We start from the raw sequence: 17,202 nt of genomic DNA, 5'->3' as shown, positions 1-17,202 counted from the left end.
GGGCACTATCAGTATACAGGTGATGATGAAGCTGGTCACTATCAGTATACAGATGATGATGGAGCTGGGCACTATCAGTATACAGGTGATGATGGAGCTGGGCACTATCAGTATACAGGTGATGAGGAGCTGGGCACTATCAGTATACAGGTGATGATGGAGCTGGGCACTATCAGTATACAGGTGATGAGGAGCTGGGCACTATCAGTATACAGGTGATGATGAAGCTGGTCACTATCAGTATACAGATGATGATGGAGCTGGGCACTATCAGTATACAGGTGATGATGGAGCTGGGCACTATCAGTATACAGGTGATGATGGAGCTGGGCACTATCAGTATACAGGTGATGATGGAGCTGGGCACTATCAGTATACAGGTGATGATGGAGCTGGTCACTATCAGTATACAGGTGATAATGGAGCTGGTCACTATCAGTATACAGGTGATGATGAAGCTGGTCACTATCAGTATACAGGTGATGATGGAGCTGGGCACTATCAGTATACAGGTGATGATGGAGATGGGCACTATCAGTATACAGGTGATGATGGAGCTGGGCACTATCAGTATACAGGTGATGAGGAGCTGGGCACTATCAGTATACAGGTGATGATGGAGCTGGGCACTATCAGTATACAGGTGATGAGGAGCTGGGCACTATCAGTATACAGGTGATGATGAAGCTGGTCACTATCAGTATACAGATGATGATGGAGCTGGGCACTATCAGTATACAGGTGATGATGGAGCTGTCACTGTCAGTATACAGGTGATGATGGAGCTGGGCACTATCAGTATATAGGTGATGAGGAGCTGGTCACTATCAGTATACAGGTGATGATGGAGCTGGTCACTATCAGTGTATAGGTGATGATGGAGCTGGGCACTATCGGTATACAGGTGATGATGGAGCTGGTCACTATCGGTATACAGGTGATGATGGAGCTGGTCACTATCAGTATACAGCTGATGATGGAGCTGGGCACTATCAGTATACAGGTGATGATGGAGCTGGTCACTATCAGTATACAGGTGATGATGGAGCTGGTCACTATCAGTATACAGGTGATGATGGAGCTGGGCACTATCAGTATACAGGTGATGATGGAGCTGGTCACTATCAGTATACAGGTGATGATGAAGCTGGTCACTATCAGTATACAGGTGATGAGGAGCTGGGCACTATCGGTATACAGGTGATGATGGAGCTGGGCACTATCAGTATACAGGTGATGATGGAGCTTTCACTATCAGTGTATAGGTGATGATGGAGCTGGTCACTATCAGTATACAGGTGATGATGGAGCTGGTCACTATCAGTATACAGGTGATGATGGAGCTGTCACTATCAGTGTATAGGTGATGATGGAGCTGGTCACTATCAGTATACAGGTGATGATGGAGCTGGTCACTATCAGTATACAGATGATGATGGAGCTGGTCACTATCAGTATACAGGTGATGATGGAGCTGTCACTATCAGTATACAGGTGATGATGGAGCTGTCACTATCAGTGTATAGGTGATGATGGAGCTGTCACTATCAGTATACAGCTGATGATGGAGCTGGTCACTATCAGTATACAGGTGATGAGGAGCTGGGCACTATCAGTATACAGGTGATGATGAAGCTGGTCACTATCAGTATACAGATGATGATGGAGCTGGGCACTATCAGTATACAGGTGATGATGGAGCTGTCACTGTCAGTATACAGGTGATGATGGAGCTGGGCACTATCAGTATATAGGTGATGAGGAGCTGGTCACTATCAGTATACAGGTGATGATGGAGCTGGTCACTATCAGTGTATAGGTGATGATGGAGCTGGGCACTATCGGTATACAGGTGATGATGGAGCTGGTCACTATCGGTATACAGGTGATGATGGAGCTGGTCACTATCAGTATACAGCTGATGATGGAGCTGGGCACTATCAGTATACAGGTGATGATGGAGCTGGTCACTATCAGTATACAGGTGATGATGAAGCTGGTCACTATCAGTATACAGGTGATGAGGAGCTGGGCACTATCAGTATACAGGTGATGATGGAGCTGGGCCCTGTCAGTATACAGGTGATGATGGAGCTTTCACTATCAGTGTATAGGTGATGATGGAGCTGGTCACTATCAGTATACAGGTGATGATGGAGCTGGTCACTATCAGTATACAGGTGATGATGGAGCTGTCACTATCAGTGTATAGGTGATGATGGAGCTGGTCACTATCAGTATACAGGTGATGATGGAGCTGGTCACTATCAGTATACAGGTGATGATGGAGCTGGTCACTATCAGTATACAGGTGATGATGGAGCTGTCACTATCAGTATACAGGTGATGATGGAGCTGTCACTATCAGTGTATAGGTGATGATGGAGCTGTCACTATCAGTATACAGCTGATGATGGAGCTGGTCACTATCAGTATACAGGTGATGAGGAGCTGGTCACTATCAGTATACAGGTGATGAGGAGCTGGTCACTATCAGTATACAGGTGATGATGAAGCTGGGCACTATCAGTGTATAGGTGATGATGGAGCTGGGCACTATCAGTATGCAGGTGATGATGGAGCTGGTCACTATCAGTATACAGGTGATGATGGAGCTGGTCACTATCAGTATACAGGTGATGATGAAGCTGGTCACTATCAGTATACAGGTGATGAGGAGCTGGTCACTATCAGTATACAGGTGATGATGGAGCTGGTCACTATCAGTATACAGGTGATGATGGAGCTGGTCACTATCAGTATACAGGTGATGATGGAGCTGGTCACTATCAGTATACAGGTGATGATGAAGCTGGTCACTATCAGTGTATAGGTGATGATGGAGCTGGGCACTGTCGGTATACAGGTGATGATGGAGCTGGGCACTGTCAGTATACAGGTGATGATGGAGCTGGGCACTGTCAGTATACAGGTGATGATGGAGCTGGTCACTATCAGTATACAGGTGATGATGGAGCTGGGCACTGTCAGTATACAGGTGATGATGGAGCTGGGCACTGTCAGTATACAGGTGATGATGGAGCTGATCACAATCAGTACATAGGAAATGATGGAGCTTCGTAGTGTCAGTATACAGGTGATGATGGAGCTGGTCACTTTCAGTATACAGGTGATGATGGAGCTGGGCACTGTCAGTATACAGGTGATGATGGAGCTGGTCACTATCAATGTATAGGTGATGATGGAGCTGGGCACTATCAGTATAAAGTTGATGATGGAGCTGGTCACTATCAGTATACAGTTGATGAGGGAGCTGGTCACTATCAGTGTGTAGATGATGATGGAGCTGGTCACTATCAGTATACAGTTGATGATGGAGCTGGTCACTATCAGTATACAGTTGATGATGGAGCTGGTCACTATCAGTATATAGTTGATGATGGAGCTGGTCACTATCAGTGTATAGGTGATGATGGAGCTGGGCACTGTCGGTATACAGGTGATGATGGAGCTGGGCACTGTCAGTATACAGGTGATGATGGAGCTGGGCATTATCAGTATACAGGGGATGATGGAGCTAGGCACTATCAGTATACAGGTGATGATGGAGCTGGACACTGTCAGTATACAGGTGATGATGGAGCTGGTCACTATCAGTATACAGGTGATGATGGAGCTGGACACTGTCAGTATACAGGTGATGATGGAGCTGGTCACTATCAGTATACAGGTGATGATGGAGCTGGGCACTGTCAGTATACAGGTGATGATGGAGCTGGTCAGTATCAATGTATAGGTGATGATGGAGCTGGGCACTATCAGTATAAAGTTGATGATGGAGCTGGTCACTATCAGTATACAGTTGATGATGGAGCTGGTCACTATCAGTGTGTAGATGATGATGGAGCTGGTCACTATCAGTATACAGTTGATGATGGAGCTGGTCACTATCAGTATACAGTTGATGATGGAGCTGGTCACTATCAGTGTATAGATGATGATGGAGCTGGGCACTATCAGTATACAGGTGATGATGGAGCTGGGCACTATCAGTATACAGGTGATGATGGAGCTGGTCACTATCAGTATACAGGTGATGATGGAGCTGGTAACTATCAGTGTATAGGTGATGATGGAGCTGGTCACTATCAGTATACAGTTGATGATGGAGCTGGTCACTATCAGTTTAAAGGTGATGATGGAGCTGGTCACTATCAGTTTAAAGGTGATGATGGAGCTGGACACTGTTAGTATACAGGTGATGATGGAGCTGGGCACTATCAGTATACAGTTGATGATGGAGCTGGTCACTATCAGTGTATAGGTGATGATGGAGCTGGTCACTATCAGTGTATAGGTGATGATGGAGCGGGGCACTATCAGTATACAGCTGATGATGGAGCTGGTCACTATCAGTATACAGGTGATGATGAAGCTGGTCACTATCAGTATACAGGTGATGATGGAGCTGGGCATTATCAGTATACAGGTGATGATGGAGCTGGGCACTATCAGGATACAGTTGATGATGGAGCTGGTCACTATCAGTATACAGTTGATGATGGAGCTGGTCACTATCAGTATACAGCTGATGATGGAGCTGGTCACTATCAGTATACAGGTGATGATGAAGCTGGTCATTATCAGTATACAGGTGATGATGGAGCTGGGCATTATCAGTATACAGGTGATGATGGAGCTGGGCACTATCAGGATACAGTTGATGATGGAGCTGGTCACTATCAGTATACAGTTGATGATGGAGCTGGTCACTATCAGTGTATAGGTGATGATGGAGCTGGTCACTATCAGTATACAGCTGATGATGGAGCTGGTCACTATCAGTATACAGGTGATGATGAAGCTGGTCACTATCAGTATACAGGTGATGATGGAGCTGGGCATTATCAGTATACAGGTGATAATGGAGCTGGGCACTATCAGGATACAGTTGATGATGGAGCTGGTCACTATCAGTATACAGGTGATGATGAAGCTGGTCACTATCAGTTTAAAGGTGATGATGGAGCTGGTCACTATCAGTATACAGGTGATGATGGAGCTGGGCACTGTCAGTATACAGGTGATAATGGAGCTTGTGACTATCAGTATATACAGGTGATGATGGAGCTGGTCACTATCAGTATACAGGTTATGATGGAGCTGGTCACTATCAGTATATAGGTGATGATGGAGCTGTCACTATCAGTATACAGGTGATGATGGAGCTGTCACTATCAGTGTATAGGTGATGATGGAGCTGTCACTATCAGTATACAGCTGATGATGGAGCTGGTCACTATCAGTATACAGGTGATGAGGAGCTGGTCACTATCAGTATACAGGTGATGAGGAGCTGGTCACTATCAGTATACAGGTGATGATGAAGCTGGGCACTATCAGTGTATAGGTGATGATGGAGCTGGGCACTATCAGTATGCAGGTGATGATGGAGCTGGTCACTATCAGTATACAGGTGATGATGGAGCTGGTCACTATCAGTATACAGGTGATGATGAAGCTGGTCACTATCAGTATACAGGTGATGAGGAGCTGGTCACTATCAGTATACAGGTGATGATGGAGCTGGTCACTATCAGTATACAGGTGATGATGGAGCTGGTCACTATCAGTATACAGGTGATGATGGAGCTGGTCACTATCAGTATACAGGTGATGATGAAGCTGGTCACTATCAGTGTATAGGTGATGATGGAGCTGGGCACTGTCGGTATACAGGTGATGATGGAGCTGGGCACTGTCAGTATACAGGTGATGATGGAGCTGGGCACTGTCAGTATACAGGTGATGATGGAGCTGGTCACTATCAGTATACAGGTGATGATGGAGCTGGGCACTGTCAGTATACAGGTGATGATGGAGCTGGGCACTGTCAGTATACAGGTGATGATGGAGCTGGTCACAATCAGTACATAGGAAATGATGGAGCTTCGTAGTGTCAGTATACAGGTGATGATGGAGCTGGTCACTTTCAGTATACAGGTGATGATGGAGCTGGGCACTGTCAGTATACAGGTGATGATGGAGCTGGTCACTATCAATGTATAGGTGATGATGGAGCTGGGCACTATCAGTATAAAGTTGATGATGGAGCTGGTCACTATCAGTATACAGTTGATGAGGGAGCTGGTCACTATCAGTGTGTAGATGATGATGGAGCTGGTCACTATCAGTATACAGTTGATGATGGAGCTGGTCACTATCAGTATACAGTTGATGATGGAGCTGGTCACTATCAGTATATAGTTGATGATGGAGCTGGTCACTATCAGTGTATAGGTGATGATGGAGCTGGGCACTGTCGGTATACAGGTGATGATGGAGCTGGGCACTGTCAGTATACAGGTGATGATGGAGCTGGGCATTATCAGTATACAGGGGATGATGGAGCTAGGCACTATCAGTATACAGGTGATGATGGAGCTGGACACTGTCAGTATACAGGTGATGATGGAGCTGGTCACTATCAGTATACAGGTGATGATGGAGCTGGACACTGTCAGTATACAGGTGATGATGGAGCTGGTCACTATCAGTATACAGTTGATGATGGAGCTGGTCACTATCAGTATACAGTTGATGATGGAGCTGGTCACTATCAGTATACAGTTGATGATGGAGCTGGTCACTATCAGTGTATAGATGATGATGGAGCTGGGCACTATCAGTATACAGGTGATGATGGAGCTGGGCACTATCAGTATACAGGTGATGATGGAGCTGGTCACTATCAGTATACAGGTGATGATGGAGCTGGTAACTATCAGTGTATAGGTGATGATGGAGCTGGTCACTATCAGTATACAGTTGATGATGGAGCTGGTCACTATCAGTTTAAAGGTGATGATGGAGCTGGTCACTATCAGTTTAAAGGTGATGATGGAGCTGGACACTGTTAGTATACAGGTGATGATGGAGCTGGGCACTATCAGTATACAGTTGATGATGGAGCTGGTCACTATCAGTGTATAGGTGATGATGGAGCTGGTCACTATCAGTGTATAGGTGATGATGGAGCGGGGCACTATCAGTATACAGCTGATGATGGAGCTGGTCACTATCAGTATACAGGTGATGATGAAGCTGGTCACTATCAGTATACAGGTGATGATGGAGCTGGGCATTATCAGTATACAGGTGATGATGGAGCTGGGCACTATCAGGATACAGTTGATGATGGAGCTGGTCACTATCAGTATACAGTTGATGATGGAGCTGGTCACTATCAGTATACAGCTGATGATGGAGCTGGTCACTATCAGTATACAGGTGATGATGAAGCTGGTCACTATCAGTATACAGGTGATGATGGAGCTGGGCATTATCAGTATACAGGTGATGATGGAGCTGGGCACTATCAGGATACAGTTGATGATGGAGCTGGTCACTATCAGTATACAGTTGATGATGGAGCTGGTCACTATCAGTGTATAGGTGATGATGGAGCTGGTCACTATCAGTATACAGCTGATGATGGAGCTGGTCACTATCAGTATACAGGTGATGATGAAGCTGGTCACTATCAGTATACAGGTGATGATGGAGCTGGGCATTATCAGTATACAGGTGATAATGGAGCTGGGCACTATCAGGATACAGTTGATGATGGAGCTGGTCACTATCAGTATACAGGTGATGATGAAGCTGGTCACTATCAGTTTAAAGGTGATGATGGAGCTGGTCACTATCAGTATACAGGTGATGATGGAGCTGGGCACTGTCAGTATACAGGTGATAATGGAGCTTGTGACTATCAGTATATACAGGTGATGATGGAGCTGGTCACTATCAGTATACAGGTTATGATGGAGCTGGTCACTATCAGTATATAGGTGATGATGGAGCTGTCACTATCAGTATACAGGTGATGATGGAGCTGTCACTATCAGTGTATAGGTGATGATGGAGCTGTCACTATCAGTATACAGCTGATGATGGAGCTGGTCACTATCAGTATACAGGTGATGAGGAGCTGGTCACTATCAGTATACAGGTGATGAGGAGCTGGTCACTATCAGTATACAGGTGATGATGAAGCTGGGCACTATCAGTGTATAGGTGATGATGGAGCTGGGCACTATCAGTATGCAGGTGATGATGGAGCTGGTCACTATCAGTATACAGGTGATGATGGAGCTGGTCACTATCAGTATACAGGTGATGATGAAGCTGGTCACTATCAGTATACAGGTGATGAGGAGCTGGTCACTATCAGTATACAGGTGATGATGGAGCTGGTCACTATCAGTATACAGGTGATGATGGAGCTGGTCACTATCAGTATACAGGTGATGATGGAGCTGGTCACTATCAGTATACAGGTGATGATGAAGCTGGTCACTATCAGTGTATAGGTGATGATGGAGCTGGGCACTGTCGGTATACAGGTGATGATGGAGCTGGGCACTGTCAGAATACAGGTGATGATGGAGCTGGGCACTGTCAGTATACAGGTGATGATGGAGCTGGTCACTATCAGTATACAGGTGATGATGGAGCTGGGCACTGTCAGTATACAGGTGATGATGGAGCTGGGCACTGTCAGTATACAGGTGATGATGGAGCTGGTCACAATCAGTACATAGGAAATGATGGAGCTTCGTAGTGTCAGTATACAGGTGATGATGGAGCTGGTCACTTTCAGTATACAGGTGATGATGGAGCTGGGCACTGTCAGTATACAGGTGATGATGGAGCTGGTCACTATCAATGTATAGGTGATGATGGAGCTGGGCACTATCAGTATAAAGTTGATGATGGAGCTGGTCACTATCAGTATACAGTTGATGAGGGAGCTGGTCACTATCAGTGTGTAGATGATGATGGAGCTGGTCACTATCAGTATACAGTTGATGATGGAGCTGGTCACTATCAGTATACAGTTGATGATGGAGCTGGTCACTATCAGTATATAGTTGATGATGGAGCTGGTCACTATTAGTGTATAGGTGATGATGGAGCTGGGCACTGTCGGTATACAGGTGATGATGGAGCTGGGCACTGTCAGTATACAGGTGATGATGGAGCTGGGCATTATCAGTATACAGGGGATGATGGAGCTAGGCACTATCGGTATACAGGTGATGATGGAGCTGGACACTGTCAGTATACAGGTGATGATGGAGCTGGTCACTATCAGTATACAGGTGATGATGGAGCTGGACACTGTCAGTATACAGGTGATGATGGAGCTGGTCACTATCAGTATACAGGTGATGATGGAGCTGGGCACTGTCAGTATACAGGTGATGATGGAGCTGGTCACTATCAATGTATAGGTGATGATGGAGCTGGGCACTATCAGTATAAAGTTGATGATGGAGCTGGTCACTATCAGTATACAGTTGATGATGGAGCTGGTCACTATCAGTGTGTAGATGATGATGGAGCTGGTCACTATCAGTATACAGTTGATGATGGAGCTGGTCACTATCAGTATACAGTTGATGATGGAGCTGGTCACTATCAGTATACAGTTGATGATGGAGCTGGTCACTATCAGTATACAGTTGATGATGGAGCTGGTCACTATCAGTGTATAGATGATGATGGAGCTGGGCACTATCAGTATACAGGTGATGATGGAGCTGGGCACTATCAGTATACAGGTGATGATGGAGCTGGTCACTATCAGTATACAGGTGATGATGGAGCTGGTAACTATCAGTGTATAGGTGATGATGGAGCTGGGCACTATCAGTATACAGTTGATGATGGAGCTGGTCACTATCAGTTTAAAGGTGATGATGGAGCTGGTCACTATCAGTTTAAAGGTGATGATGGAGCTGGACACTGTTAGTATACAGGTGATGATGGAGCTGGGCACTATCAGTATACAGTTGATGATGGAGCTGGTCACTATCAGTGTATAGGTGATGATGGAGCTGGTCACTATCAGTGTATAGGTGATGATGGAGCGGGGCACTATCAGTATACAGCTGATGATGGAGCTGGTCACTATCAGTATACAGGTGATGATGAAGCTGGTCACTATCAGTATACAGGTGATGATGGAGCTGGGCATTATCAGTATACAGGTGATGATGGAGCTGGGCACTATCAGGATACAGTTGATGATGGAGCTGGTCACTATCAGTATACAGTTGATGATGGAGCTGGTCACTATCAGTATACAGCTGATGATGGAGCTGGTCACTATCAGTATACAGGTGATGATGAAGCTGGTCACTATCAGTATACAGGTGATGATGGAGCTGGGCATTATCAGTATACAGGTGATGATGGAGCTGGGCACTATCAGGATACAGTTGATGATGGAGCTGGTCACTATCAGTATACAGTTGATGATGGAGCTGGTCACTATCAGTGTATAGGTGATGATGGAGCTGGTCACTATCAGTATACAGCTGATGATGGAGCTGGTCACTATCAGTATACAGGTGATGATGAAGCTGGTCACTATCAGTATACAGGTGATGATGGAGCTGGGCATTATCAGTATACAGGTGATAATGGAGCTGGGCACTATCAGGATACAGTTGATGATGGAGCTGGTCACTATCAGTATACAGGTGATGATGAAGCTGGTCACTATCAGTTTAAAGGTGATGATGGAGCTGGTCACTATCAGTATACAGGTGATGATGGAGCTGGGCACTGTCAGTATACAGGTGATAATGGAGCTTGTGACTATCAGTATATACAGGTGATGATGGAGCTGGTCACTATCAGTATACAGGTTATGATGGAGCTGGTCACTATCAGTATACAGGTGATGATGGAGCTGGGCACTATCATTATAAAGGTGATGATGGAGCTGGGCCCTATCAGTATACTGGTGATGATGGAGCTGGGCACTATCAGTATAAAGTTGATGATGGAGCCGGGCCCTATCAGTATACAGGTGATGATGGAGCTGGTCACTATCAGTATACAGGTGATGATGGAGCTGGTCACTATCAGTATACAGGTGATGATGGAGCTGGTCACTATCAGTATACAGGTGATGATGGAGCTGGTCACTATCAGTATACAGGTGATGATGGAGCTGGTCACTATCAGTATACAGGTGATGATGGAGCTGAGCACTATCAGTATACAGGTGATGAGATAATGGAGCTGAGTATACTGGCACATCCTACAGTTCATTGCTCACCTGGACTGTGTACTGTAGTCACAGTTGTTGTAGTGATCAGTGTAGTTGTGGTTTCTTCCTCCCCCTCAGGTGAAGGTCCTGGGCCCCCTGTTGGCACAGGCGGAGGTGGGTTGAGGGTACTGATGGGAGGAGGCAGAGAAAATGTGCCACCTACAGCTGTAGTGAGGACTCCTGATACCTCACTGACCCCTCCTGATTCCAGCTCAGATGCCAGTGATACAGGAGGAGCTCTGGTGGGAACAGATGTTGTACCTGGAATAAAAAGAGCAGGTTACTGGGATCAGACAACAGACAGCTGATGGCTCCGTACCAGAACAAAACATGGTGGATCTGCCAGCAACCCCCTCCCCTCACACACTCATGCACCAAGGCACTGTGAGTAAAGAGGTAGCTCAACAGCAACCCTTCCCTTCCACTGCAAGACTGTACTACCAACCCTTCCCTAAAGTGTCAAATATAGATCAACTAACTCTGACTTAAAGGGATATGGAAGTCAACATTAAACTATCCTGATTCTGATGGAGTGTACAATTTTTAAAAAAAAATTACAATTTACTTCTATCATCAAATTTATTTTTTTATCGTGGTATGTTTTGGTAAAGACTTAGCTCCTTTCCATGACAGTAGGTTCAGGAGCGTGCATGTGTCTTCATCAATATATGGCAGCAGTGATTGAAACAATGGTATACATATAGGCCTAGATTACAATTGAACAGCAGAAATATTAGCACTATTGTGCAATAACATTGCTTAAGCTCAACTAATAGCACTTCTATTTTTATGCTCTTATTACAAGTTCAAAATTATTTTTAGCGTTTAAGTGATAGTCTAGGGTGCTCTGACATCTGTATGACGGATAGTGTGGGTGCTCTAAATCCCTCATATAATAGACTTGGGTACATAAAATAAAAGTCATGTCAGATATTGTTTAAGTGCGGAGCTGATAGTGAACACATAGTGGAGTTCTTTATGTAGTTCTGTTATATACTATTAATAATAATGGTTTACTTCAGGTAGTAGACCCCAAAGAATGCTGGCACCCAATGAAGTATACCATTGAGAATTCAGGCACCCTTTGAGTTATACCACTAAGTATGCTGACACCCAATGAACAAGACCACTGACAATTCAGGCACCCAATGAAGTAGACCACAGGGAATGCTGCCACTCAAAGAAGTAGACCACCTAGAACACTGTCAACCAATGAACTAGACCACTGAGAACACTGTCAACCAATGAACTAGACCACTGGAAACACTGGAACCCAATGGTGTAGACCACCAAGAATTCTGGCAACCAATGAAGTAGACCTCCGCGAATGCTGGCACCTAATGAAGTAGACCAATGAGAATGTTGACACCCAATGAACTAGACCACTGAGAACATTGATTCCCAATGAAGTAGACCACCAAGAACACTGGCATCCTGCGCAGAAAGTCATTAATCTGCAGCACAAAAGCCTTGCTAGGGTTTCCTTTCTGGGGTTGATATAAAATTATTGAAGACAAAAGTGTGGCCATTTTCACAAAGTTACAAACTGAGGCAGTGTTCCGAGGTTTCATGGTGAATAATACAGATTGCTGCACAGTATACCCTGTCATTACCATTGGTGATGAATGAAGACTTTTTTTTTTTTTAAATGACCCCTGGCCAGATGTATTTAGTCCAGTACGCAGTATAAACATTTGCACCCCCTGGTCCTTCTGACTATAAAAATTCCATAAAACAATGCAGGAAATATAGAAAAACAAAGAAACTGCTTTTATTCAATTCTGCTCACCATTAATGCAATTTACCATTAAAGTGACAGGATTAGAACACAGCTGCAGTGATGGAAAATACTGGACAAGTTGTTATTTGCAGAATGCAATATAAAGCACCTCAGTTTAGACAGACTGGTGCATCTGACCTTGTGGGGTGTGACAAAGGCAGTATGACTTGATGAGATACCCTTCCTCTCTTAAAAATATTCCACAGGTTCCCTGTACCTGGAAGAACCCAAGCTAGAGAAGGGATAGCCAACTGGTGGCTTAAGAGCCACATGGGGCCTGCTGCACAATTTTTTGAGGCTCCCAGGAAAAAGTGGAGTTAAGGTTGAGTGAAAAAATAATTTATGTGTACCTGATAAATTAATTTACTTCATGGTGGTAAGAGTCCACAATCCATTACTCCTGGGAATTACTCTTTTCTACCACTAGGAGGAGGTACATATTCCCAAACCTCAAGAGCCCTATAAAACCCCTCCCATCTCACACAAACCTTGGTCTAACGTATAGCCAAGCAAAGTGAGATAAGAAAAAGGAATAAGAGCCATAAAAGGAGCAGGGGGAAAAAAAAGATGTGCTAAAGAAAAAGAAAAATCCCCTAAAAAAGCTAAAGACATAGATTTAACAAAGTTTCCTATCTAAAGGATCTTTAAAAGAAGTACTATCTTCTGTAGGAATAGTAGTACGTTTAGCAAGAGTAGAGATAGCCCCATCAACTTTGGGGATCTTTTCCCAAAACTCCAATCTAACTGCTGGCAAAGGATACAATTTTTTTAAACCTTGAAGAAGGAATAAAAGAAGTACCAGGCCTATTCCATTCTTTAGATATCATATCAGAAATAGCATCAGGAACAGGAAAAACCTCTGGAATAACCACAGGAGGTTTATAAACAGAATTTAAACGTTTACTAGTTTTAATATCAAGAGGTCTAGTTTCCTCCATATCTAATGTAATCAACACTTCTTTTAACAAAGAACGAATATACTCCATTTTAAATAAATAAGAGGATTTGTCAGAGTCAATATCTGAGGCAGGATCTTCTGAATCAGATAGATCCTCGTCAGAGAAGGATAATTCAGTACGTTGCTGGTCATTTGAAATTTCATCAACCTTATGAGAATTTTTAAAAGACCTTTTACGTTTATTAGAAGGCGGAATGGCAGACAAAGCCTTCTGAATAGAATCAGAAATAAACTATTTTAAATTTACAGGTATATCTTGTGCATTAGATGTTGAGGGAACAGTAACAGATAATGAACTACAACTGATGGATACATTCTCTGCATGTACAAGTTTATCATGACAACCATTACAAACCACAGCTGGAGGTATAACCGCCACAAGTTTACAAATGCACTTAGCTTTGGTAGAACTGTTATCAGGCTGCAGGGTTCCATCAGTGATTTCTGAGACAGGATCAGATTGATATATCTTGCAAATGTAAGAGAAAAAAACAACATATAAAGCAAAATTATCAATTTCCTTATATGGCAGTTTCAGGAATGGGAAAAAATGCAAATAGCATAGCCCTCTGACATAGAAAAAAGGCAGGAGGCAAATAGAAATGGGGTCTTAACCCCTTAATGACCGGACCATTTTTCAATTTTCTTACCCTTAATGACAATGGCTATTTTTACATTTCTGCAGTGTTTGTGTTTAGCTGTAATTTCCCTCTTACTCATTTACTGTACCCACACATATTATATACCGTTTTTCTCGCCATTAAATGGACTTTCTAAAGATACCATTATTTTCATCATATCTTATAATTTACTATAAAAAAAATATAAAATATTAGGAAAGAATATAAAAAAAACACACTTTTTCTAACTTTGACCCCCAAAATCTGTTACACATCTACAACCACCAAAAAACATCCATTCTAAATAGTTTCTAAATTTTGTCCATAGTTTAGAAATACCCAATGTTTACATGTCCTTTGCTTTTTTTGTAAGTTATAGGGCAAAAAAACATAATTTATGCTTACCTGATAAATTTATTTCTCTTGTAGTGTATCCAGTCCACGGATCATCCATTACTTATGGGATATTCTCCTTCCCAACAGGAAGTTGCAAGAGGATCACCCACAGCAGAGCTGCTATATAGCTCATCCCCTAACTGTCATATCCAGTCATTCGACCGAAAACAAACAGAGAAAGGAGAAACCATAGGGTGCAGTGGTGACTGTAGTTTAATTAAAATTTAGACCTGCCTTAAAAGGACAGGGCGGGCCGTGGACTGGATACACTACAAGAGAAATAAATTTATCAGGTAAGCATAAATTATGTTTTCTCTTGTTAAGTGTATCCAGTCCACGGATCATCCATTACTTATGGGATACCAATACCAAAGCTAAAGTACACGGATGATGGGAGGGACAAGGCAGGATTAAGCGAAAGGAACCACTGCCTGAAGAACCTTTCTCCCAAACACAGCCTCCGAAGAAGCAAAAGTATCAAATTTGTAAAATTTTGAAAAAGTGTGAAGCGAAGACCAAGTCGCAGCCTTGCAAATCTGTTCAACAGAGGCCTCATTTTTGAAGGCCCAGGTGGAAGCCACAGCTCTAGTAGAATGAGCTGTAATCCTTTCAGGGGGCTGCTGTCCAGCAGTCTCATAGGCTAGGCGTATTACGCTCCGAAGCCAAAAGGAAAGAGAGGTTGCCGAAGCTTTTTGACCTCTCCTCTGTCCAGAGTAAACGACAAACAGGGAAGATGTTTGACGAAAATCCTTAGTAGCTTGTAAGTAAAACTTCAAGGCACAGACTACGTCCAGATTATGTAAAAGACGTTCCTTCTTTGAAGAAGGATTAGGGCACAACGATGGAACAATAATCTCTTGATTGATATTCTTGTTAGAAACCACCTTAGGTAAAAACCCAGGTTTGGTACACAGAACTACCTTATCTGCATGAAAAATCAAATAAGGAGAATCACATTGTAAGGCAGATAGCTCAGAGACTCTCAGAGCCGAGGAAATAGCCATCAAAAACAGAACTTTCCAAGATAAAAGTTTAATATCAATGGAATGAAGGGGTTCAAACGGAACTCCTTGAAGAACCTTAAGAAGTTTAAGCTCCACGGGGGAGCAACAGGTTTAAACACAGGCTTAATTCAAACCAAAGCCTGGCAAAATGCCTGGACGTCTGGAACCTCTGCCAGACGCTTGTGCAAAAGAATAGACAGAGCAGAAATCTGTCCCTTTAAGGAACTAGCTGATAATCCTTTGTCCAAGCCCTCTTGGAGAAAAGACAATATTCTAGGAATCCTAACCTTACTCCATGAGTAATTCCTGGATTCACACCAATAAAGATATTTACTCCATATCTTGTGGTAGATTTTCCTGGTAACAGGCTTTCGTGCCTGTATTAAAGTATCAATGACTGACTCGGAGAAGCCACGCTTTGATAGAATCAAGCGTTCAATCTCCATGCAGTCAGTCTCAGAGAAATTAGATTTGGATGATTGAAAGGACCTTGTATCAGAAGGTCCTGTCTTAGAGGCAGAGTCCATGGTGGAAAGGATGACATGTCCACTAGGTCTGCATACCAAGTCCTGCGTGACCACGCAGGTGCTATCAGAATCACCAATGCTCTCTCCTGTTTGATTTTGGCAATCAGTCGAGGGAGCAGAGGAAACGGTGGAAACACATAAGCCAGGTTGAAGAACCAAGGCGCTGCTAGAGCATCTATCAGCGTTGCTTCTGGGTCCCTGGACCTGGATCCGTAACAAGGAAGCTTGGCGTTCTGGCGAGACGCCATGAGATCCAACTCTGGTTTGCCCCAACGATGAATCAACTGAGAAAACACCTCCGGATGGAGTTCCCACTCCCCCGGATGGAAAGTCTGACGACTTAGAAAATCCGCCTCCCAGTTCTCCACGCCTGGGATATGGATTGCTGACAGGTGGCAAGAGTGGTACTCTGCCCAGCGAATTATTTTTGAGACTTCTAACATCGCTAGGGAACTCCTGGTTCCCCCTTGATGGTTGATGTAAGCCACAGTCGTGATGTTGTCCGACTGAAATCTGATGAACCTCAGTGTTGCTAACTGAGGCCAAGCCAGAAGAGCATTGAATATCGCTCTTAACTCCAGAATATTTATTGGAAGGAGTTTCTCCTCCTGAGTCCACGATCCCTGTGCCTTCAGGGAATTCCAAACTGCACCCCAACCTAGAAGGCTGGCATCTGTTGTTACAATTGTCCAATCTGGCCTGCGAAAGGTCATACCCTTGGACAGGTGTACCGGAGACAACCACCAGAGAAGAGAATCTCTGGTCTCTTGATCCAGATTTAGCAGAGGGGACAAATCTGTGTAATCCCTATTCCACTGACTCAGTATG

At 44.0% G+C, this 17,202-nt stretch overlaps 1 protein-coding gene across 1 annotated transcript in view; it reads right to left on the bottom strand.

The window, feature by feature from the left end:
- Window positions 1-17,202, bottom strand: part of SEZ6L2 (seizure related 6 homolog like 2) — a 165,414-nt gene that overhangs the window by 73,295 nt on the left and 74,917 nt on the right. The window contains exon 7 of the mRNA XM_053694166.1: window positions 11,099-11,350. Coding sequence (XP_053550141.1) covers window positions 11,099-11,350 — 252 coding nt within the window. The remainder of the gene's footprint in view (window positions 1-11,098; window positions 11,351-17,202) is intronic.

This window comes from Bombina bombina, chromosome 11, assembly GCF_027579735.1.
Source record: "Bombina bombina isolate aBomBom1 chromosome 11, aBomBom1.pri, whole genome shotgun sequence".
Lineage (NCBI taxonomy): Eukaryota > Metazoa > Chordata > Amphibia > Anura > Bombinatoridae > Bombina > Bombina bombina.
This window is presented reverse-complemented; position numbering and strand designations above follow the sequence as displayed.